Raw genomic sequence first — 24,152 nt, 5'->3', positions numbered from 1 at the left:
AGCAAAGCTCCCGTCCTGGCGAAGGTTACCCCAGGGCACTGTTTCCCTGTGGCACCAGATGGAGCCTTGTCTTACCTGCAGCAACGCAATGCCTATGAATATACCAGCCACGATGGTTAAATTGTCCTGCAGCCACTTCTCAAACTGGGGCACACAGCCTTTCGTGTAGATTACAATCTGCTGATCGACTTCCTTCACAGGGAAGAGGAGAGTACAGCATCACCATGCAAGTTCAAAAGCTCTTCCAATACCCTTTGTGCTAAGCAACAAGATGATATTCCACTTACTGGTTTTTGCCTGGCATCATAGCCACACTGAGTGTTGATGACATCTTCCTGGTGGAGAAAGAAAACAGAATGGTGAAATTCATGCCTGTTAGAAAGCCAACCGAGGAGTTAGCAGAAGATCTCCATTAAATGTAGGTTAAAAAGTGTGTATTAGATAAGATGGATCAGGCTCCGTGGTAAGCACTTTTTTTTTTTCTGAAGCTGGAAACGGGGAGAGACAGTCAGACAGACTCCCGCATGCGCCCAACCGGGATCCACCCGGCACGCCCACCAGGGGCAATGCTCTGCCCACCAGGGGGCGATGCTCTGCCCCTCCAGGGCGTCGCTCTGCCGCGACCAGAGCCACTCTAGCGCCTGGGGCAGAGGCCAAGGAGCCATCCCCAGCGCCCGGGCCATCTTTGCTCCAATGGAGCCTTGGCTGTGGGAGGGGAAGAGAGAGACAGAGAGAAAGGAGGGGGTGGGGGTGGAGAAGCAAATGGGCGCTTCTCCTATGTGCCCTGGCCGGGAATTGAACCTGGGTCCCCCGTACGCCAGGCTGACACTCTACCGCTGAGCCAACCGGCCAGGGCAGTAAGCACTTTTATACATTATCCCATGTAATCACTAGAACAATCCTCAGTGACTCAGTGGATAGTGTTGTCTTGGCATATGGACATCCCAGGTTCGATTCCCAGTCAGGGCACACAGGAGAACTGACCATCTGCTTTTTTCCCCTATCCCCCCCCCCCCCCGTCCCCTGAAGCAAGTGCCTCGACTGGTTTGAGCATTGGCCCAGGCTGCTAAGAATAGCTCAGTCCAAGCATCAGCCTCAGGTGCTAAAAATAGCTCAGCTGATTCGAGCATGGGCCCCAGACAGGGTTGCCAGGTGGATCCTGATTGGGGTGTACATGGCAATCTGTGTCACTCTCTCCTCCTCTCACTTGGAAAAGGAAAAAAAAAATCCTCAGAAGTAAGTATTAAAATATGCCCTCTTTTCCAACTGAGGCTCAGTAAATAGCAGAAAGGAGAACAAGCCCATTATGTGGGAGGTACAAGACTCAGGGTTGATAATCTCAATAAGCTTATGGGCTCTAGGGAACTGGAGACATAGATAAAAACCATGACTAAAGGGCACAGTGAGTATCTTCATTTTTGCTTTCTTGGGGAGAGGGTGAACTACTAATTTTAATCTATATATTTCTGCATTATTTAAATGATTTTTCAATGAGAATACATTACTTCATTAAAACCGTAACAGCTTCCTAAACACATATCACATGGACAGATGCTCTGACACCTGACAGGTCTGATCAGAAATGAGGGTTCCCTTCTTTTCAGTTTATGGCTTCCCCTCTGCAGGGTATGGGTGGAATTCATTAGCTTAGCGCTTATGGAATGAGGTATCGCTACTCAGTGGGTCTGTAGCTGAAAGGAGAGACACAATGTCTTCTGAGAGTCTTCAGAATTCGCCAGGTGGAATGCTGACACAGGGCGCCCTGGGCTCTGTACCAGGCACTCCTGCCTGTGGCCTCGTCAGAGGACAGGGAGAAACAAACCAGCGGGAAAGGTCAGCTGTTCTGGCGCCACCCCAGGGCAGGAAGCACAGTCCTGACTGATCCTCAGTCTCCTTCAGAACAAGAGGAACAGCCCAGGCTGACACCCGCCCTGGGCAGTCTGCAGGGAACTTCCGCTTTTCCACCCCAAGACCACGCCCCCTTTGAAAGAGCCCACACCCTCTAGCTTGCAAGGGGACAAGGCCACTGAACTCATCCGCGCCCACTCGGATCCGCTTGATGCGGGGAAGGGCAGCTCTGAGGGTGCACACTTGGGGGAATGATAGGCCAAAGAGAGCCTAAAGAAATCCAGTAAAGACAAGTGCAGGAGCAACTTCCATGTGTCATTCTAACAATCAATTCTGGCTTTTCATTTAAAATAAGGGAGCTGCACTTGAAGTCATTCATTCATTATAGCAGGTGCATAATTGGACCCAAAATAATACTCTCAAGTCCACGGCAAAAGATAGATAGATAGATATAAAACAAACTGCAATTAATTGTAGTCATTACAGCTGAGAGTCTGGGCAGCTGTGTTCTTCCACATTCTAGCCCTATCCTGTCTCTAACTCTTCTATGCCAGTATGTCCCCCAGAACTAAATCAGAAGAACAGGTTTCCTAACCCCAAACCGAAGAGAGAGCTCTCAGGTAAGCCTGTCCTCATGCGGAAGGAACAGCAGGCTGCCTGCTCTGAGGCTCGGTGCCCACACTAGCTAACAATGCGCGCTTGGGATAGTAACTTAAACTGCACAGGCCTGGATGTCGCCTAAAAAGGGAGGATCATGGCGGTACCTGTTAGGAGGAATGTTCCAAACTTAAATGAGCCCAGGCACAAAAAGGACTTAGACTAGGAACCAGCATGTACTGCTAAATGAACGCCGGCGATGATGACTCCTACGGGGAAGGGCCGAGCGCTATACCCCCTGCAGGAGCTACAATTAAGACTAAGCAGGTAAGAGGAGGTTTCAAGGGAAAAAAAAATCACTCCGCTCATCCCACACAGCGTCCTGGGTGGGGCGGCGAGCAGGCCAGAGCTTGGCTGGCCTCCACTTACTGCGGGGTCTTTAGTGCAGCAGGAGAAGGGCACGCCGCATCGCTCCCGACTTGCATTGGAATCTGTGCAATTGAAGTAAATATTTAGGTTCCAATCATCAGCTCCAAAAGCCCCACAGCACTGCCACTAGAGCAAACAGGAGAGAATTAGAACATCTCGACTTGAAGGCCACCAGGCGCTTCCACTCACACCCGCCAAAATGACCGACACCCAGCTGCTGCCAGTTCTAACCCTCTCCTCTGTCTCTGAATTTATTTTTAAACCAAATTGAACCAAAACAGCCCCTGCAAAAGCGTCCAAAATAATTAAAACTGAAGGTTTGTAAAGGAAGTAAGTGTTGGCATGTGATTTAAAAGATTGATGAGACACCTGGTGTTAGGTGGGGGAAGGGCAGAGCCCGAGTTTCCAGTAGGGCCCCATTACAGCAAGATCGATCTGGTTTAAGTACTCATAGGAACATTCTAGAAGGATAAACAAGACACTAGCCAGTAGTGTCTGAAGGAGGCAGCTGGGGTTGTGGATGGGATATCTAGAGACTTCTTTTTTTATAATTTTGATCTCTACACCTTAACCTTTTAAAATCCGTTTTATTGAAGTATCATTGACATACAAGAAACTGCACATATTTAAAGGGTACTTTATAATTTTTGACACATGTATATATCGTGAAACATCATCACAAAGTCATGAACACTCCCCCCCAAAGTGTGAGGCTTACTTTCCATTATATATCTGTTAGTACTCTGAATTTGTTTTAAACAAGAGCATGTACTTATATTTACATTTTCAACTTAAAAAATTTCAATCATCCCATTAAACTATAATAAAACAAGCTGTTAAATTCTGTGGGTCTTAAGTGTGTCCTGATTCTAAAGCTGTTCCTAAGTCCCCTCATTACTCCCCAGGCCGTACTCCCATCCAATAAACATCACTCCTTGACCATTTTAAGGCTTTCAGGACCCACAGCTACATCAACACATTAGACTCCAGGGCAGAAAAAGAAAATCATATTTCCATATAAAGCAGACAGCACTGCAAGAGAACGTGGACACGCATGTCCCTCCGGCTCCCATCTGGTCCTCTGAGGGCTTGAGTTGTGCATCTCAGGGTTTGCCTACAAATCTCAATCAGATCTGTCATGCAAACTAGGCAGCAATCGTACTTGGCAGGGTATAAGCCTGCAACCATTAGGACCTAACCAAACAGTCAAGTCCATTGAGGAGATGAAACAGAGCTTAATTTCACACCCAAGGTACAGCTTACTTCAGGGCAGTCCTTGCTGCCCCCTACAAAACCAACACAACCAGGCTCAGCTCTGAGTGCTCAATGTGAGAGGGGGTCTCCTCAGGGCAAATGCTGGCACAGCCCCTCTTCTCTCTGTATCAAAGGGACCCCAGCTCACCCTGCCACATACATTAATATCATGGACACCACTGTCCAGATCTGCTCAGCTATCCAATTTCTCAGTGTATGCCAATAAACACCTATCAGTTTATAGGACAATAACACCTTAAGCCTGACATAAAACCATGCACATCTTATTAGAGTGTCATCATATTTCCATGAATTAAATGGTAGCATTTATTATTTCCACTGTACTGTTGGGGAAATAGGTCAAGGTCCTATTAGCCCAAGGTGACTTAGCTAATCAGAATTGAGCACTATACCTGTTTCTGAGCCCTGCATTTTGAATGAAACAGGGATTCTGCCACTTTATTTGCACAGCAGGGCCCTCACATGGAAATGCTCAGAAACCTGGGTGGGCAGCGGCTCTGCTGTGCAGGCTCTTCATCTGTTAGAGGCCACGGGGCTTAGAGCTTTCTCAACTCTCGCTATTAACTGCATGCACTTTAATAATACTCGAATAGGTATATTTCAGGTACTTTTGGACAAATATTCCATTGATAGTATCTTATTCTAAGATGTGAAGTGTGGAGGATGAGCAAAAAATGGGCAAGGAACAAGAAAGTATCCATATTTAATACCAAATTAAATGTTAAACCTATAGCAAAACAAGATTCTTTAAATGTCAACAGCAAAGGGCAAATGTGATTAGAAACTTCTTGCCCAAGAGTTTTCTTCTTTGTTCATCTAGGTAGAAATTAAGATAAGTGAAAAATAAGATATTTTCATTTAGGGCATAAGGCAGGTAAGTCATAGAATAAGTCAGAAAATAATAAAACAGACAAAGCAAACAAACCAAAAACCATGCAGAAAAGTCAGAGGTAGGTTCCAGCTGGCAGGTGCAGAAGCCAGGAGGATGTTCTCTGGGCTCCCAGAAGGCTTTCAACTTGAAAGTAAACCAAACTTAAACTTACATATTCCTGGGTGAAGTCTATGAGGTTTTGCAAGTCAATGTCATCCCTGTACGCTCTGATGTTGTTGTTTATAAAGAAATACAGCTGGTCTTTGATCCAGTCTTTGAAAACAAATGCCAGAACCCCGGCAGTGAGCTCCAGGAAGAAAATAATTCCCAGGAACACAGAAAACTAAGACAAAAGACACACAGAGAACAGTTATAAGGGCAATTTTCATCACATACAGTAAAATGCTTCCTTCTAAAATGGTCTATAATTACATTGGGTTGTTACAAATGTCCAAAGCAGATAACCTTCAGTTTCTTAAGATTCAGTAACAAAATATTACACCCCAAGAAAGGATTTTTAAAAATCGTTTCATAATTCCAAATGTTGGGGCTCTGGTTCTCCGTTTGGCAATTAACCAACAAAGCTCATAAGCAAATATGGATGTTAGGAATCTCTCATTAGACCTACCTTAAGGCCTAATGAATTTCTCCTGATTAATGTGCTGCCAAACACTGAACAATGACCTGCCCTTGCTTCTAGGAAGCTTTTGTGACATCAAAAGATAAATTCCAATAGTTTAAGATCACCTGACATTTGTTACTGTGGCCTTGACCCTGTATGCAATATATTCCTCTTACGGATGCAGACACTGCTTATTTGCCCTTTGCACTTGCTGGGCAGGGGTAGAACAGCGGACATGTTTGTCTTAGGTGAAGAGAGCAAAGAGGAAAAATGGGGGTGGCCGTGACATGAAAATAATTTCCCACCAAGAAAGCAAAACCAAACCATTGGGTTGAGGGCCTTCCCTTGGGAACACCAGTCTCAGAATATTTTAAATAACATCAACATATAGCCACTAGGAGACGTCTGGCTAAGGTAGACAAGGGTTAAAAAGGAAGGTGAGAACCCATGCTAATGTGCGAAGTACCATAAAACAGGAGAAAATTCCCTGCCATCTAGAACACTCAGAGCAGCCTCACCTTAGTCATATCAACATACTAGTCATACCCACGGTTCTTTCCGCTTTTCTCCATTCTTACCCTTTCAATTCTTTTCTTTTCTTTTTTTTTTCTGAAATAGATTATGAGAAATGAGGCGTGAAGGACCAGAGTACAAACTGCAAGCAAACTTCTGGCGACAAGGAGAGAAAGGGTGGCACCGGGGCCACCGTTGCTCAGCAGAGCTCCTGAGGCTGCAGGCCAGGCCAGTGGCTGGGAGGCAGAGGGGCTACAGCCGCCGCTGTCTCTATACTCAGCAAGCAGCCAGCCAAGAGACAACTATAGTGTGGGAGGGGTACAAAAGAAACTACAGTTACTTAAAATAAAGACAGCCCTGGCCGGTTGGCTCAGCGGTAGAGCGTCGGCCTGGTGTGCGGGGGACCCAAATTCGATTCCCGGCCAGGGCACACAGGAGAAGCGCCCATCTGCTTCTCCACCCCTCCCCCCCTCCTTCCTCTCTGTCTCTCTCTTCCCCTCCCGCAGCCAAGGCTCCATTGGAGCAAGGATGGCCCGGGCGCTGGGGATGGCTCCTTGGCCGCTGCCCTAGGCGCTGGAGTGGCTCTGGTCGCTGCAGAGCGACGCCCCGGAGGGGCAGAGCATCGCCCCCTGGTGGGAAGAGCTTCGCCCCTGGTGGGCGTGCCGGGTGGATCCCGGTCGGGCGCATGCGGGAGTCTGTCTGACTGTCTCTCCCCGTTTCCAGCTTCAGAAAAATAAATAAATAAATAAATAAAAAATAAAGAAAGACAAAAAAGTGTTTAATTAATTTGACAAATATCTACTGAATGACTTGTAACAGATCAGGCCCTGAGTTGGGTGGGCTCTGCAGAGAAGCAAGGATGAGTGGGACCACAGGCCTGCCTCCAAAGGGCTTACAGTCTTATGAGGGGACAGGAGCTGGGGGGGGGGCAGTAGGCTGGGGCCATTTCACATTGGATGTCAGTACATCTGACAGTGTTTATCCAGGTGCCAAGTGCTGTTCTGGGAGGGCGGCATGAGGAGAGGGGTGGAGGAGAGAAGTGCTCAGTAGAGCCTAGGACCCCGAGGTTTAGGCCCCACTCTGGGCCCTCTGGGAGGGCGGCATGAGGAGAGGGGTGGAGGAGAGAAGTGCTCAGTAGAGCCTAGGACCCCGAGGTTTAGGCCCCACTCTGGGCCCTCCGGTTCAGCCCCTCAGGTTCCATAGAGCTCCTGGTGATCTGCCCTTGAGGAGTTCACTAGCAATAGAATCTAATGAGTTCTTCATTATCATCAGTGGTACCACTAATTACAAAGCAAGCTTTCTTCAATCTAGAAAAAGGACAAAGAAATAGCACTTTGACTCGACGCCTGCCCTACAGCATCCAACTCCCCTCCCTTTATCGTGCCGCTCTCCACGACAGCCGTCACAGCGCAGGGACGAGCAAGGCAGCTCCCTCACCCGCGTCACAGGCAGAACACCAAGACAGACACCGTGCAAAGGTTTTAATTAGACTTTTGTTCTCACCTTTATAAAGGCTAGGCAAGCTCATTTTCTACTTACCCTGGTAAATTTTCTCATGTTATGCAATATGCATATCAAAAATTAAGCCAAAATTAAATTCTTATCAAATATTTGGCAGAAACCTGCATGCCCCAGGCCCTGTGAGCTAATTTCCCGAGAGATGGACTCGCAGGCTTTGTTCTAGGGTCTCAGCCGACAAGGAAGCTCCCTCCTATTCCACAGCACCTTTGCTCTTGGGTTTCTCTCAGCAGTTCTCCAGCCTCCCGGCAGCAGCGCATTGAGGCTGTTTGAAATGATGTTGATGTTGACTTCCTACTTATTTCAAAGACTTATTCTAGGCCAGTTTTTATTGTATGTACTAAATGGCAAAAAGGACCATTTAAAATATTCCCCAAGACTTAAAAAAGCCAAGAAACAACACAATTCTTTTCATTTCCAATATGGGACTTTATAAGTTAGGGCGACAATTTAGAGAAATGGATATATTTCTGCCTCTTCAAGTTAACTATAGTATAAAAGTAATAAAGGGATTACCCTTATACACTAACACAGTTCAAGTGAATCATATTAAAGGGGATCCCGCATTTAGGGGCATGGAGGCTAAAACTATGAAACAGTAGCAACCAGTAAGTATGATGGGGCCCAAAATGGCTACAGACAAGCTCAGTGAGATGAGCTCAAGCTTCAGAAATACCTCATGCCAAGAGGGCTGGCAGGCTGCGATGAGGGACAAAACTCTCTGGGGGGCTCCATAGCTAGGTGAGGAAGTGTGTGTGTGTGTGTGTGTGTGTGTGTAAGACAAGTGGAGTTTTGGGAATATATCTACTCGCACCAGAGATCTATGTATACAGAATGGAGATCCAACTGCTCATTAAATTGTACATAGGGCCAAGTAGCCTTTGGGTTGCCCTATAAGCATGAGCCATACGAGCATCCAGGTGAAACAGCCTCCAGACCTTGTCTGGGCCTGAGCTGCCCGAATTCGGCTACCCTGCATGGACAGTAAGTCTGCTCTTCTTAGGGATGGTCAAGAAAAAATGCCAGGAGAAGATGTGGCAGACGTGCATGGCCAGTTGGGACCAGTTCTGGTCCATGCTCTTGTTCTAAATGAAAATGGCCCTCAATAGTGCTGTGTCACTGAAGGTTGAAAATCATTTGAAAACCAGGTGATATTGCCCTAATCTGTTCTCTAGAACCCACCAGCTTCCCTCATCATAGGAGAGTGTGGTTTTTTTCCCAATCCTCTTTCTGCTTTTGGAAAGGGGAGTGGATGCTGCTGCACAGCGGACTGTGACCCGGCTGCCACCAGAACGCCGACATCCAGACGGGCACACTCGGATGACCCGTGGCCGCACTCACCAAACCACTTCACACACCACGCGGCACAGGCCACTCTGTTCTCCTTTGCCAGGAACCTTCACCGGAAAAGCTTTCACGTTCCCTTCTCTGCTTTTACATGTAACACCTATCTACCAATTGGGAAAACTCCTCTTCCAATATATTCATGCTGATACCAAATACCCTGCACGGATATAAAGATTATGCTGGTCATAAAAAGCAAATACTGTCTCTCCATATTCACCAAAACCTACTACTTAATGGATTTAATCTGGACCGGCCACAGCCACTGTGCTTATGTCTGCTTTCTCCAAAATAACCAGCTGAACAACTTACTGCTGATTCTATGCTTAAAAGAGAAAGCACAAATCACTTAAAAGAAAACTAAATATATATGTAACTATATATAACACTATATATATATATAAAACTATACAAATAAAACTATATATATCTATATATAACTACCTTACTCCAAATGGTATTTTAGGGACTGGAATGCAAAGTCATGACATATGTGTACAAAACCTCAATGGGTAACACGGGGCGGGGGTGGTACATATATTATTAAGGAGGCACGGGCGGGGAGAACAAGTAGGAGCAAGCCTGAAAGAAAAGCATAACCCAGGCCGTATTTTGGCCAGTGCTTTTGGTACGGCTTACTCTTGCCCTGAAGATAGGGTGTCCTCCTGATGTGGATGTGTTAGGTTTCAAACTGAGAGCAGCGCGTGATACTTACAAACTTGAGAAGGAAAGTGTTTTCCCGAAGAGCTCCAATGCACCCTGCAAATCCCAAAATGAACATCACTCCTCCCACCACAAGGAAGAGCCAGACTGGGTCGAAGCCGCCGAGATCGGTGATGGAAGAGATGTTGGACAGAACTCCCTGGAGGCAGAAGAGAACACACAACATGGCACCAGCTGCAGGGTTAGCTCTTCCACATGAAAAGATTATTGCGACTGTCTCTTCCCCCCCCTCCAAAGGAAAACTGTAGAGGTCATCTGATTAGTCAGTGTGATTAATACTCAAGAAACACTGAAAAAAAAGATGGAAAAACAGGAAACTACTTTCTTGTCAAGTCTGGATGAGTTTGGTTTTTTTTTAGTGAGAGGAGGGGAGGCATAGACAGACTCTCACATGCACCCAATCAGGATCCACGGGGCAAGCTCCTGGGCAATGCTCTACCCATCTGGGGCCCTTGATCTGATGCAACTGAAGCCATTTTTTAGTGCCTGAGGCGGAGGCCATGGAGCCATCCTCAGTTCCCAGGGGCAACTTGCTCTAATCAAGCCTTGGCTGCAGGAGGGGAGGAAAAGAGAGAGAAAGAAAGCAAGAAAGATAAGTGAAAGAGGGAGGGGTTGGAGAAGCAGATGGGCGCTTCTCCTGTGTGCCCTGATGGGGAATCGAACCCGGGACATCCACACACTGGGCCAATGCTCTACCACTGAGTGAACCAGCCAGGGCCGAGTTCATATTTTTTAAAAAAACTATATAAAGCAAAGAAATGACCCCAAGAAACCATCATTAGACCCTGTATGGAGAAGATGTGGAAATAACTTTTGCTTTCTATGTCCCCAAATATAAACGGTCTGTAGTAAAAAAACAGGTATATAAGAAAGACCCCTCCCCTGGACACCTGAAACTAATACAAAATCATACTGAAAATAAACTGTAATTTTTTATGAAGGGGAAAATAAAGAAAAACACCTCCCTGGAAGAGGAATCAATCACCCTTAAGTCCCAGCACACGTAGATGTCACACAAGTGCCTGCTTCAAGCCCTTGGCATTTCTCAGCAAATAGGGAATCATAATGCTAACACAGCAGCCAGGCCCACTGACAAACCCTAAAAGTTTTCCAGGGAAAAAGGACACCTCAAGATTCAGCCTTGAGCTTCACAGGAAAATCCTGTCAGGTTCAGATTCTCAAAGCTAAGATTGGGATTTAAATGATTTACAAATTCAAAGGTTACTCCCTGAGTCTCAACCTTTTTATTCTTCTACTAAAGGAACCCAGAATAATTTCATTTCTCCACAAACAATGCCATTTCTTTACTGAAAGCCTTTCTCCCTTAATGTGATACCATATCAAATATCACCCAAAACTATATTAGAAGTTATGAGAGCCTGACCAGGCGGTGGCGCAGTGGAGAGCATCGAACTGGGATGCGGAGGACCCAGGTTCAAGACCCTGAGGTCGCCAGCTTGAGCGCGGGCTCATCTGGTTTGAGCAAAGCTCACCAGCTTGGACCCAAGGTCGTTGGCTTGAGCAAGGGGTTACTCAGTCTGCTGTAGCCCCACTGTCAAGGCACATATAAAAAAGCCATCAATGAACAACTAAGGTGTCGCAACAAAAAGCTAATGATTGATGCTTCTCATCTCTCTGTGTTACTGTCTGTCTGTCCCTATCTATCCCTTTCTCTGACTCTGTCTCTGTAAAAAAAAAAAAAAGAAATTATGAGATTTTTTTTTTCCCCCTCTAAAACATAAGGTACAAATTTACTATTCTTTCCTATAGGGACCAGCTACTGTTATTTTGAAACTCAATGTCTGTAAGTGTTAAATGCCCAATATCATCAATATTTTATTTTCTTATTAAATTATTTTTGAACTCTCAAAAGAGCCACAGAGTATCATGGTATAGTTTGCTATAAAGCCTTAATATGAAATAGTTTGCTGTCACAGCATTCCCAATAACCTGGAAGAATACAAAGTATCCATCTGATTTTCTACTTGAGGAGAAGGGAAGCTAGAGAAGTTCAGTGACTTGCTGAAGGTCACTCAGCTATTAGTTTTTTGGACCCAGAAAAGGCGGTCTATTTCAGTGCTCTTTCTCTAGCACGTGGAAGCCAGGCACCTGCTTCCAAGGACTTGCCAGTCAGCACTAATCAACACCTGACTTAGGGAGTTTTAAGTTTTAGCTCATTTTAAGGTCACAGGAACACCTGGATAAGAGTGGGTTGTATGCTGGGTTTCTATTTCTTTGGGGTGGAGCAGAGCATCACCTTAAGAATAGGATATTAACTTAGACACATATGAGGAATTAAGAAGTCTTAAAATGTATAACTTAAACGTTATGAAAAAGGCCAAGGGTTTAAATAAATCACAGATGAAGGGTGGAGAGATTATTAAGGCACTTAGGAATGTAGGGTGTATTCACTAACTTCTGGGGTGACATCACAAAAGACAACCACACCCTTCACCAGACTGCAGGGACCAGTGGTTTGATGCTCTCTTGTGTTCTTAGACTGCCTAGATCTCAACTATCAATATTGGGTTGGGAATTGGGTGGGTAACCAATTTTTCACCTACACAAATGTGCTAAGAAAAAACTTCCAGAGAAGTCACACAAAATCTAAGCGACAGTGGTAAGGACCCAGTTTTGGAAATAAGCAAACCCCTGCCCTCAGAATGCCTTTAAACACAGGTGTTATGCTTTAGACCTCCTTAGCCAAACCAGGGGAACAGAGGTCTTTAGGGGTACATGACAACAGTCTTAAAAATTTTAAAGTCAACTTAATTATGCAAGAAGTAGACTCAATTTACTAGGCACCAAAGAGAAGAGGCCATAGAGGGGAAAGAGACAGAAAGAGATGTAAGTTCCACCATAAGGAAGTATTTCTAATACCAGCATGTCTCCAGCAATGGGTCAGGAAGGCTGAGAAGCATGGCTGCCCTCTGGGACCGATGCTGTGAGCTTCTGTCAGCCATGCTCCAGGAGGGGTTCCCAAACTGGAGGGGAGATTGAGACTTACTCACCTTTTGGTTCCTTCCAACTTTAAGATCATTCTATGGTTTCATCCATTTTTAATGGGCGTTTTATTTGTGACTTCACTCAAGCCTGAGCAAAGATCAGATTGCTCTCAAACACTCTTCCACGACCCATGGCTACCCACAAAGAGCTCTGTGAGCAACAAGGACAGTAATCTGGGCAACTTGGCAATCCAGGTGAGCTATAAACACACCTGTGCCTGAAACTCCGAGAGACCCTGCCCCGAAGCCCGGACAGTACGGTCCCAGGGGCAGGAGGCCCTCGGGCCATCGGGCCTCTCCAGGTTTCATCTGGGGGATGAGAATCTGGCTTCTCAGACAAACTCATTTTCATACTTTAACACTCCCCAGCCTGCAGGTTCGGTTTTAACTGCGAGGCCTTCCACTGTTTCCATGGAAACAACCATCACTGGGGGGCCCAGCTGGACTACAGATTCTACTCATTTAATCCTAAATTCCAACAAAAGACAGGGTGGGAGACAGACACTGAGCGGGTGTGGGAAATGACATTCTCAAAGAATGACCAAAAGCTTTATTTATTTTTTATTATTTTTTTTCTTTCTTTAGTTGGAAACGGGGAGGCAGTCAGACAGACTCCTGCATGCGCCCGACCGGAATCCACCTGGCACGCCCACCAGGGGGCGATGCTCTGCCCATCTGCGGCATGGCTCTGTTGCAACCAGAGCCACTCTAGTGCCTGAGGCAGAGGCCACAGAGCCATTCTCAGCTCCCGGGCAAACTTTGCTCCAATGGAGCCTCAGCTGAGGAAGGGGAAGAGAGAGACAGAGAGGAAGGAGAGGAGGAGGGGTGGAGAAGCAGATGGGCGCTTCTCCTGTGTGCCCTGGCCAGGAATCGAACCCAGGACTCCTGCACGCCAGGCCGACACTCTACCACTGAGCCAACCGGCCAGGGCCAAAAGCTTTATTTTTAATGGATTCAGAACATAGCCAGGTAGTTGTCAGTTGGAAACTAACTCAAACCTTAAAGTACGGAAGTCAACACCCAGTGCCCTGGTGGTTAGGACCACTGACCAGATGGAGATGAAAAAGCCTTTACTCCCGCACCTGAGCAATGCTGCCCAATATTCACTGAAGGGCAGGCATTCTTAGGGGTTCTGACTACGCGGGGAGCAAGGAGGACCTGAACAGACTCCTGGCAATGAAGATTGGATTACAAAGATGAAGGGGAGTTGACAGTTCAGCCCTCTGTTGTCTTCGAGATGCGGTCTCTCCTTGGACTTTGTAATTTTGTTAAAGCTAACTTTGACAAATGAATAAGAAGTGCTAGGACATGCCCACTGAAGAATAATTATAATTAAAGTTGAAGTTGACAAGAAGCCGGAAGGAACAATAAATCTAAGATTACAATTAAATCTGCCCAGTGATTTAAAACACATACTAATTCGTGCTAAATCCTCAGGAATGTGTAAGAACAGCACCGACAGACACCTTGTCTTCTGGGAACCTGTGGGCGCCACCCACTTCTTGGAAGAATTTCTTCTCCTCCAAATCCACTCCATGAGCCCCTCAGTGCTGCCAGTTCTCACATGACCCCACTGCCTCAGTGAGAGCCGGAAGCCTGCGTTCCCTTTCTCAGAAACCTGGACTTAGAACAGGCACCCCCCTCTCTCATGGCTGAAGCTGTAAAATGCCGAACTCAGGAGCCACATGCAGTAAGTTTTATACACTATGAGGAAAAAGTCAGTCTGATAAGCAAGAAACAGAAAGCCAGCACGTTAGAAGAAACAAAGAATTAGGGGAGGGAGAGAACATCCTGGCAGTATTATAATCCCTGGCCTGACTATGAACTCAGAGAGTGACTCCAAGACCCTTAGAATACAGACAGCCCCTTGAGTGGCCAGGCTGGTTCTATTCGGGTCTGCATTTGCATCTGGGGAGTCCTACACAATACAGCAGCAGCTCTGAATAAACTATACTTTAGTGCTGCATGCGTGTACACAGGCATGTGCTTGTGTGTGTGTGCACGCACACGACCAAAACTGGAACTCACACTTTATGCTGGAAACAAAGTACTGGGGGTAGGGTGGGAAGGAGGAAGGGGGAGAGGCAAGTGTTAATTGAATATATGGTGCCTCTACTCAGCTGGCTGAATTTCCAGTCAACATAACCATCAAGCCAGTGTAAACAGTCTTCCTTCATGTTGACTCCCTAGCAATTCAGCATCATTAATGACGTGAGTTCTGGACAGAACTTTTAGGTGCTTTGTCTATGTCACTGACAAATAATACATGATTTAAGCTCCAATTCTCTATGTCAACTTGAATGTTCACTTCTTAGGTTTAAATGTCAACTTATTAGAACTCAAATCTATTGAAAAATAAAATTTAAAATGTCATTTAGCTACTCTCTTCTGTACCCAGCCTGCTGCTTATGCGAGAAGTCTGCGCATAGAGCCTGGCCTTTGTATCCCAGGTGTAAGCGCCTCTCCTTCTCCACGAGACTCCTGCAGGCAAAGCGCTGGGAGGGAAAGATGACTAGGGCAGTGAACTTTGTGGAGGAAGTCTGAACATATCCTATGAAGCTGAGTCAAACTGAATAAGGACAAATGGATGAGAAGTAGAGCAATTAGCCGGGTGTACATATTCCTTTCACCATTACTCTTGGCTGACATAAAAGTAGAATTCTGAACAGTAGCAGCAAAGACAGAAAGGGAAAGAATAGGAGAGAGAGCCAGAGACCAAGACTGCAGGTCACAAGAAAAATATATTCAAATACGCAGACTCAAGAATATAGGAGGAATTCTTTCCCACACACATATTCTTTATTGATACATTATTAAGATTACATTAATGGGCCCTGGCTGATTGACTCTGTGGTAGAGCATCAGCCCAGTGTGTAGATATCCCAGGTTCAATGCCTAGTCAGGGCACACAGAAGAAGCAACCATCTGCTTCTCCACCCATCCCCTTACCCCATCTCTCTCTTTCCCCACCTCCTGCAGCCATGGCTGGATTGATTCAAGAGGGTTGGTACCTGATGCTGAAGATGACACTGTGGCCTCTGCCTCAGGTGCTAAAAATAGCTCGGTTGCCAAGCAATGGAGCAATGCCCTAGATGGGCAGTGCATCACCCCATAGGGGGCTTGCCGGGTGGATCCCAGTCGGGGCACATGGGGGAGTCTCTCTGCCTCCCCTGCTCTCACTTAATTAAAAAAAGAATATATTAATGAAAACTGATATAAATGAACATTTATAAGAACTCTTCATATCCATACCATATGTTCCTATATCTATATTCTTCTGCCCCTCCATCATCTAAGTCTACACCTGTTGCTACAGCAGGCACCAGAGGCAAAAACAAATCAACCAGAACATCAAGTAATGCTATAAAGACAAAATGAATACCAGTCAATTTTAAAAGTTGAGAGAAACAAACACATTCAGCAAATTAGCCATTCCACAAACTGGCATTTGGTCAACTAGCTCTTGACATATCAATTTGGAGCCTTGAAGAGTGATCCTCCAGTGAAAATCAGAGATTTCCATTATCTATTAGGTACTAAACAGTATCTCTCAGAACATAGCACATATCTAAAGAGGAATAGACACATTAATGGAACATGTCTAAAGCCATATTATTATAACCCAAGTTTAGAGAGCCGACTAACAAAAGTGTGGATGTGCGTCCATCTGGTAAAAGGGAGACTCCGCTACTCCAGCCCCTTGGACAGCCTGCTCTGCAGTGTGGCGAGAGCGCTGCATCCTGCACAAACCGCCCTGTATGCTGCTCAAGCCCACCTGGCTCACCTACCATTTACCCTGGACTCGCAGCCTGGACAGGGCCAGATTTGGGGCAGAGAGACTCTGTAATACAGAAACCTTGTCCTGAATCCCAGTTTCGCTTACAATCTGTGTGATTTGGGGTAAGTTACCAAACCTGCCTAAGCCTCAATTTCCACATCAGTGAAATGGTACCCTATAGCCCTGGTCAGCAAACTGCGGCTCGCAAGTCACATGCGGCTCTTTAGCCCCTTGAGTGTGGCTCTTCCACAAAATATCACATGCAGGCGCTACCTCGATAAGGAATGTACCTACCTATATAGTTTAAGTTTAAAAATTTTGGCTCTCAAAAGAAATATCAATCATTGTACTATTGATATTTTGCTCTGTTGACAAATGAGTTTGCCGACCACTGCCCTATATCATAAGGTTATTATGAGGATAGGAAATAGTCCAAGTAAATGAAAACATGCTAAGCTCCTGGCACATAATTAAGAATTCAGTCAAGTTTATCACCATTGTCATGAGCATCACTTGTATATTAGACCAACAAGAAGACATCAGCTCACAGAAGCACACAGCAAGGGTGTCTAACCCAACTGCACCAGAGAGGAATCTGTTTTGCTCTGGCATTTGCCCTGCCTGACCCACTTCTAGGAAAAACCCAGGCTACACCCAGTGATCGTGCCTAATGGAGATGGCGGTAACTGGGCGATCTTCTTTCTTGGTGAGTTGGAAGTCACCTAAAAGACACTCAGAGTAAAGGCAGACAGGAGAATTCACAAGTAAGCAAAAGTCAAGAGAAGAGATAAGCCATGAGTGCGTGGAAGCTAAGAGTACACTGAAGAGGAGAAAAAAGCAGCGAGAAGTCAGTCAGCAGCCGTGTCATTGTGATAGTGACACCCTGGACCAGGGGCCCAGACACTTCTGCTGTGGAGGAGCTGACTGGGTACACTGACCACTGAAGATTCATGCTCTCAAATGACCTGCCAGTCTCGCCGAACCATGTCCTAGCCACCCCCTCCCATGAGATTCTCTTATTCAATGGTTTGATGAACACTGCATGTTTCACAAAGAATGGAAAACCAATCCACCTTTCCTCCAGCCTCTGGCTCAAGAGCACCTCACGCATTCAGTTATCTCTGGAACTTAAGCAGCTTCTTCCCTGTGGTTCTGCAATAAAGACACACATTCTGAGCAAAACTATGTCTTCTTGGAAGAGGTTTCTACGCATGTGCAAAAACGAAAAGGCAAACAAAGCTCCAGAAGGGCTTCAAACCAATAAACCTCAGGAGTGTCTGTGGTTTTTTCCTCCACCAGCACAGAGCATTCTCTGTGTACCACCTGGCAAGCTTCAGTCCCCTCGCTCAACCCACACAGAAAAGAAATACAAAAATAGCAGTAGTAAGCCCCTATGGTCTGGGACTCTTCTCTGCTCTGGCAGATACAAACACATTCCTTCCACCGCAGGATGAGAAACAGAGACAGGCATGTGCTCAAAGCCAGACCAGATGAACCCCATTGAGATTTATGAGACCGGGTGTCTTGATCCTTCCCTCCCAAGACCTCACTGGTTTAAGGCAACAGTATTCCTAGAGGGAGAGAAGCATTCCCCTACTTGACACTGGGGGACAAACTAGGACATTTTAAAGAAAATGAGCTACTTGGAGAGGGGTGGTCCTGGAGCTGGAGATGAGACTTTCGACCAAGCTGAGACCACAGGAAAACATGCCCCTTAAAAATTCATCTAAGACCTTCAAAGGATGTAACAGGGCAAGGAAACCACTCTACAAATCCCAAAACACCCATCTGTCTAAGGAATTGCTGCAGAGCCCAGAGAAAGGGCTCGGAACATGAACCAAAGTGTGCTCGCTAGAACCTGAGCAGTCCAAGGAAGCGTAGGGGCAGGCGCAGCACCACTAGGGGCCCAGCAGGGAGGCGAGGTTCAGGGAAGATCAGCCGCTTTAAAGACACATGGTCTCCCTTTTTCTCTTGTCAAGAAAGGTCCCCAAATGAGTCTAAAAGTAATGCTTTCTTGCCACAAGTGGTTACCACCTGCCTGTGGGAAGAAGCAGGAGAGGAGGGGCCACCGTCCCCTGGGGGCCCGTGAAGCCTGCAGTCCAGCAGCGTGGGGAGCCACCGCACCAGGTCCCACCGCGGGCACCCTCAAACCGCGGGCACCCCGCTGTGAGTGACTGCCGCTGGGCATGGCAACACAGAGGCATGCAAGAGTGTCACTTTTCAGAAACCAAGCAGGTTCCTAGCCACGCGCCAGATATTTTCACCGGCACTATCAGAAGACACCATTCCCAGGAACATTCCTGTCTAGGTATAAAGTTTAAACTGAAATCAATGAGGCTCTGACCATGGTGCGCCCCCCAAACTAAAATGGACAAAAGCAAAGTCTTGTCTAGCGGCAGGTGATCATCGTGTTCTGGGGCCTCAGAGATACACAACTGGCTTAGCTCCTGGGCAAATATTTTCGTGGGGATCACCTGAGAGGTTCCAGGTACTGTGTTAGTCACGGGTATTCAGGCTGAAGGTGCGGTGACACCCTCAGCAACTAGACTAGGGGAAGACAAGTGAGTAGAGAGCGCTGGACAGAGGTATTATTAGCTCTGGGGGTCACGGAGGTCCAAGGAGAGGGGCAGAAGTCCTGTCAGCAAGCACAGAGACAAAGTGACAGTACCTGGCCCGCAGAGGGTCTATGTGTACATATGACCCGGGGCGAGAGGGGACTAAGAGGCTGGCAGGGTGAGGCTGGGTGGGAGTCTGAGGCATCTGAGCAGAAGAAAGCCCAGGTCATTAGTGCATGCAGAATGCTACCCCCTCGGGCAGCAGGTGGGTGCAGAGAGCAGCGGGTAGGCTTTGCAGTAGTGCAGCTGGCGATGCTGAGAGCTGAAACAACAGTGACATAAAGGCGATGCTACTCAACACGTGCTGTGCCAGGCACAGGGCAACCTGGCTTACCGCACCCTCACCATAAACCGAGCAAGTAGGGCTACTATTCATGGCAGGAAACAGACCCAGAGATGGAGTAGCCTGCCAGGCCACCCAGATAAGCAAGTGGAAGAATGGAGTTGAAGCCAGGCTGCCTGATCCCCAGAGCAGGGTTTTAACCACAATGTTCTGCTGTCTGAACAGAGTGAGCAGCTGTGGGAGTCTTACTTCCACTGCAACGTTATACACCTGCTTCTAAAATGCTGAGAAAAATATATAATGTGCTATTAGAATGATAGAGCACTACCTGGAGGACAAAGCCCTCCCCTACACACACACACACACACACACACACACACACAGCACAGGCCCAGAGCGCTGCTTTCTCTCGCACACCTCAGCAAAATCAGTGAACAGAAAGGGGTCAAGGGACCACTGGGCATGGCAACACAGCAGCAAGCAAGAGTGTCACTTTTCAGAAACTGAGCAGGTTCCTAGCCACGCGCCAGATATTTTCACCGGCACTTTCAGGAGACACCATTCCCAGGAACATTCCTGTCCTGAGTGAGGGAGTTGTAATTCTTCTGGACAAACTGGTGGCCGTGCCGTCTGACATGACTACCCGGGTCAGGGAGCAGCTTCCTTTGGACCCTAAACCTAATGGGGATTGTCTGGGAGACCACTGGAGAAGCTGGCACTTCTGCCCCGGAGCTCTATGGAGACAGGAGGGCTGCTCTGGTGGGCTGGCCTCGGGCAGCACAGGAGGCAGCTGGGGTGAGAAGAGACTCAGGATGCAGAGTGGAGAGGAGCCCCGGCCAGCTCTGAGCAGAGCCCAGGCAGCGGGTAAAACAGTGACATCCACCAAGTTCAAGGAAACCACCGGGCAGAAGAACCCTCTGCAGAGAGCTTCGAAGAGACCAGCCATCCCCCCCTTCACCACCCGCCAGGAGCAGAGAGCAAAGCCCCACCCCCTCTTCTGCTCTACAGGGAAGTGGGCGGAGAAGCACCTGGGGAGTGGGGGCGGGCCCACAGGAGGAAGCGGGGAAGAAAGGCCTGGCCCTGTTCCCCTCTTCAGGGCTTGAGGCCAGCGGAGCAGGAAGGGAGGGCATCATCGGAGCCCAAAGCGAGGCTCGGAGTTTTCACAGTTATCCAGCCCTGTGTAGGAACTTGGCTGGACTTGCACCTCAAACAAGGGTAGGACCGTGGCATCGGAGAGTGAACAACAAAGTCACTGAGTTTTCCACCCCACCTGATTTTCATTCCTGAGAACGCACTCTGAGTTCAAGTTTGGAGGCACACACCAAAAAAAGAACTTAGTAATTTCGCTGTTTCACACGCTTGGTGAGTGCAGCAGTGATGGCACGTGGGGTCACACGCTAGGACCCAGGCCCGCCTGCAGCCCGTTGGGTTCTGGGGTTCTGGCTGCCACAGGGAACCTGAGGGGATTACCTGGATGACCGAGGAAGAAAGACGCAGACAACCCGACACCTTTCAGTCAATAAAATAAAGTCTTCAAAAAGTATTTTCAGCAACCTAGAAATGTTTCCTTAAAGTAGTTTCAAAGAGGAGGCGTACCTTTTTCTGATCAGGTTACCTGGGGAAGCCCTTGCGCCTCCCAGGCACCAGACTCTGGACCCCTGCAAGGAGCTGCCTGATCACTGAATCTCATTGTCCCTAACGGGCCTTCTCCGGAAAATAGGGACTGTTTCCAAGGCGAGTCCACTGTGCCACTGTCAGGGGCAGCAACGGGAAGGTTCGGAGTGAGACAGTTACAGACAGGGGTCAGGGGGAAGGCCTGGAGGAAAAGAGCCCGCCTCACCCCCAGGGGAGCCGGGGAGCAGGGCTGCAGCCCCTCAGTGCGTCTCCCGCCCCTCAGTGCGTCTCCCCACCCCTCAGTGTGTCTCCCCGCTGAGGTCAGGACACAGCAGCTCTCCCCACCAGCCGCCTGCTCCCTACAGAGCCCACTGAGTGCACTGGGGGATGGGGGACAGCAGAGGGGACTAAGGGGGGTCACACTTCCAGTGTAGCCTCTCTGGGCCTCGGTTTCCCCACTTCCGAAACAGCCGGTCACCCTGCTCTAAAAGTTTAATCCTAGGGGTGCAGAGATCAAAGAAGCGAAAACGAAACCCCTGTGTGAAGAGCTATTTATCTTGTGTGGTCTTCCACAACGTATGAAGTTGGTCTTATTCAGTCAAAAACATCTTCTGAGCATCCACGGTCAGGGAGGCATGGTGCTGGAACCGCGCATAAGAGGGTGAAGGGGACGGGCTCCTGCCCTCAGAACCTCAGGCCAGACAAGCCAAGCTGGGGTACAGCCTCTGTCCTGGGCAGGGGGGCAGGAGGAGCAGCAGAACCTCAAACTCACGCTGAAGACCAGCGACAGGCACTCCGCTCGCTCGGAAAAGCCATGCCCCCCTGGCCTCAACACCCCTGCAGGCAGCACCTCACTCGCCATCTATCTGTGATACATCATTCTGCCTCTCGCCTTCACAGGAGAAAACTCAGAAGCATAAACGTTGTGCAAAATGGAGAAGGAAAAGTACCCCTAATTTTTCCACAAATGGAGACAATCATAGAGATTCTCATTTTGTGCCAGAAATAAATGGTTATTTTCTCTTGACATCTAGAATTAATGGATTTGCTGTTTCTACCACTGTACCACTATCAAACCAGGCATCAGAAACCACATGTAATTTTACTTCCTTTTATGCCGTTAATGTAGTGTGCTTACTAGAGATCTGAGGTAACTACTGACTTTATAAATTGACCATATAGGCCACAAAATAGGCCGGGGTTAAAGAAAGCTTTCATCATCCATTTGTTCACTGATTCTTTTTTCTTTCTTTATTTTTTTTATTATTAAGTGAGAGGCGGGGAGGCAGAGAGACTCCCACATGCGCCCGATGGGGATCCACTGGGGAAGCCCCCTACCAGGCGATGCTCTGCCCATCTGGAGATGTTGCATGGCAACTGAGCTATTCTAGCACCTGAGGCGTGGCCATGGAGCCATCCTCAGCAAGGCCAACTTGCTCCAACCAATCAAGTCATGGCTGCAGTAAGGGAAGGGGGAAGGAAGAAAGAGAAAGAGAAGGAGGAGGGAGAGGATGGGGTGGAGAAGCAGAGGATCTCTTCTCCTGTGTGTCCTGACTAGGAATCTAACCCAGGACTTCCACACACTGGGCCAACGCTTGAGCACTGAGCTAACCAGTCAGGGCCTCACTCATTCTTTCATAAGCAATATTTTTTGAAAACCTATTATGTGACAGTTAAGTTCCAGATACTGGAGGACAGAAGTAAACAAAAGCCTCCACCCTCACAGACTTTTTAGTGGTGAAAGACAGCAATAAACTTGTTAGCACGTAAGTGGTAAGTCCTATGAATACACAAAGGGAGAAACCCAGGGAAGGCGGGAAGGAAGGCTGAGGGTGGAATGGAGTGGCTACTTTAATAAGCCAGGAAGGCCTATGGACAAAGGTGGCATTTGAGCAGAGATCAGGAAGTAAAGGAAAGTGACAATGTGGATCTCTGGGGGAGAGCATACCATACCTTGAAGAGCAGGTGCAAAGGCCCTGGAGTGGTAAGTTATGTTTTAGATTTTGGAAGAATAGCAAGATGATAAGTGGAGGCTAGAATGTAGCAGGGACAGCACAGTGTGGAAAATAAGGTCCCAGAAGTAATGGGGCACCAAATGCTTCTTTGAGTGAGATGATAAGTTCATTGGAGGGTTTGGACTGGAGAAGTGACAGAACCTGCCTTACATTTTAAAAGGACCACTCTGAGTACTGTGAAGAGATGGGCCTGGGACAGAATTAGGGTTGCAAGAGCAATTCAGGCAAGATGTGGTGGCTATTCAGACCAGGGTGGAACAATAGAGAGGATGAGAAGAAATCATATTCTCAATTACACTTCCAAAGCAGAGCCAACAGTATTTGCTGATAGACTGAATGTAGCATAAGAGAAAAGAAAGAAAGGTGTCAAGTGGAAGAACAGAGTGGCTTTTTTTTTGCCACTGGGAAGAGCAGGTGGGGGTTGTTTTGGCTTGCTAAGTTTCAGAAGCCCATAGGCTATTTAAATTTGGAAGTTATTAGTGTTAGAGGGCACTTAAAGACCCAAGTCTGGATGAGAACTCTTAGAGCATGAATAAAAATAGGACCAAACCTGGGGCACTGAAAACTGTAGAAGTCAAAGAGGTAAGCTGAAATTGGCAAAGGAGTGTGAGGAGGCAAAAAAAAACCCCAAAACCAGGAGAAAGTGCAAGAGATCTCGGAAGCCAAGAGAGGACGGGGATGATAGACCATGCCTTCCTCTTGGCGTTAGTGATGAGGGCTTCTGGGTATCTGGGTGAGAAGACGACGTGCTCCAGGACCGAGATGAGTTCAAGAAGAAAGTGGCAGGCAGGTTCGTCTAAGTCCCTAGGCTGGTTAATCAGAGATGAAGCGAAGGCTACAGTCTTATTCATAGACAAGATGAGGAAAAACCATCTGATGTAATGACAAGTAGATGGATTAGAAAGTGCTTGACTGATGACACCCAAGGGTACATATAAGTGAATGAACGTCAACCCCAAAGGACATTTCTAGTGACATGTCACTGGGCTCTGTCCTTGGCCTGCTAGGCCTATCAGTGGCTTTGGGCAGTGATAACTAACCTGACAGCAATCAAAGCAATCTAAGAGGCCTGTGAAAACAGAACAGCCCGGTGTCCACCCAG

General features: G+C 47.4%; 1 protein-coding gene across 1 annotated transcript in view; it reads right to left on the bottom strand.

Annotated features, from left to right (window-relative positions):
* The window catches only part of TSPAN5 (tetraspanin 5), a 187,746-nt gene that overhangs the window by 4,463 nt on the left and 159,131 nt on the right, over positions 1-24,152 (bottom strand). The window contains exons 3-7 of the mRNA XM_066280732.1: positions 9,733-9,879; positions 5,193-5,363; positions 2,875-3,000; positions 288-335; positions 76-192 (exon numbers count right to left, since the gene is read on the bottom strand). Of these exons, the coding sequence (XP_066136829.1) occupies positions 76-192; positions 288-335; positions 2,875-3,000; positions 5,193-5,363; positions 9,733-9,879 (609 nt within the window). The remainder of the gene's footprint in view (positions 1-75; positions 193-287; positions 336-2,874; positions 3,001-5,192; positions 5,364-9,732; positions 9,880-24,152) is intronic.

This window comes from Saccopteryx bilineata, chromosome 5 (genome assembly GCF_036850765.1).
Source record: "Saccopteryx bilineata isolate mSacBil1 chromosome 5, mSacBil1_pri_phased_curated, whole genome shotgun sequence".
Taxonomy (NCBI): Eukaryota; Metazoa; Chordata; class Mammalia; order Chiroptera; family Emballonuridae; genus Saccopteryx; species Saccopteryx bilineata.
This window is presented reverse-complemented; position numbering and strand designations above follow the sequence as displayed.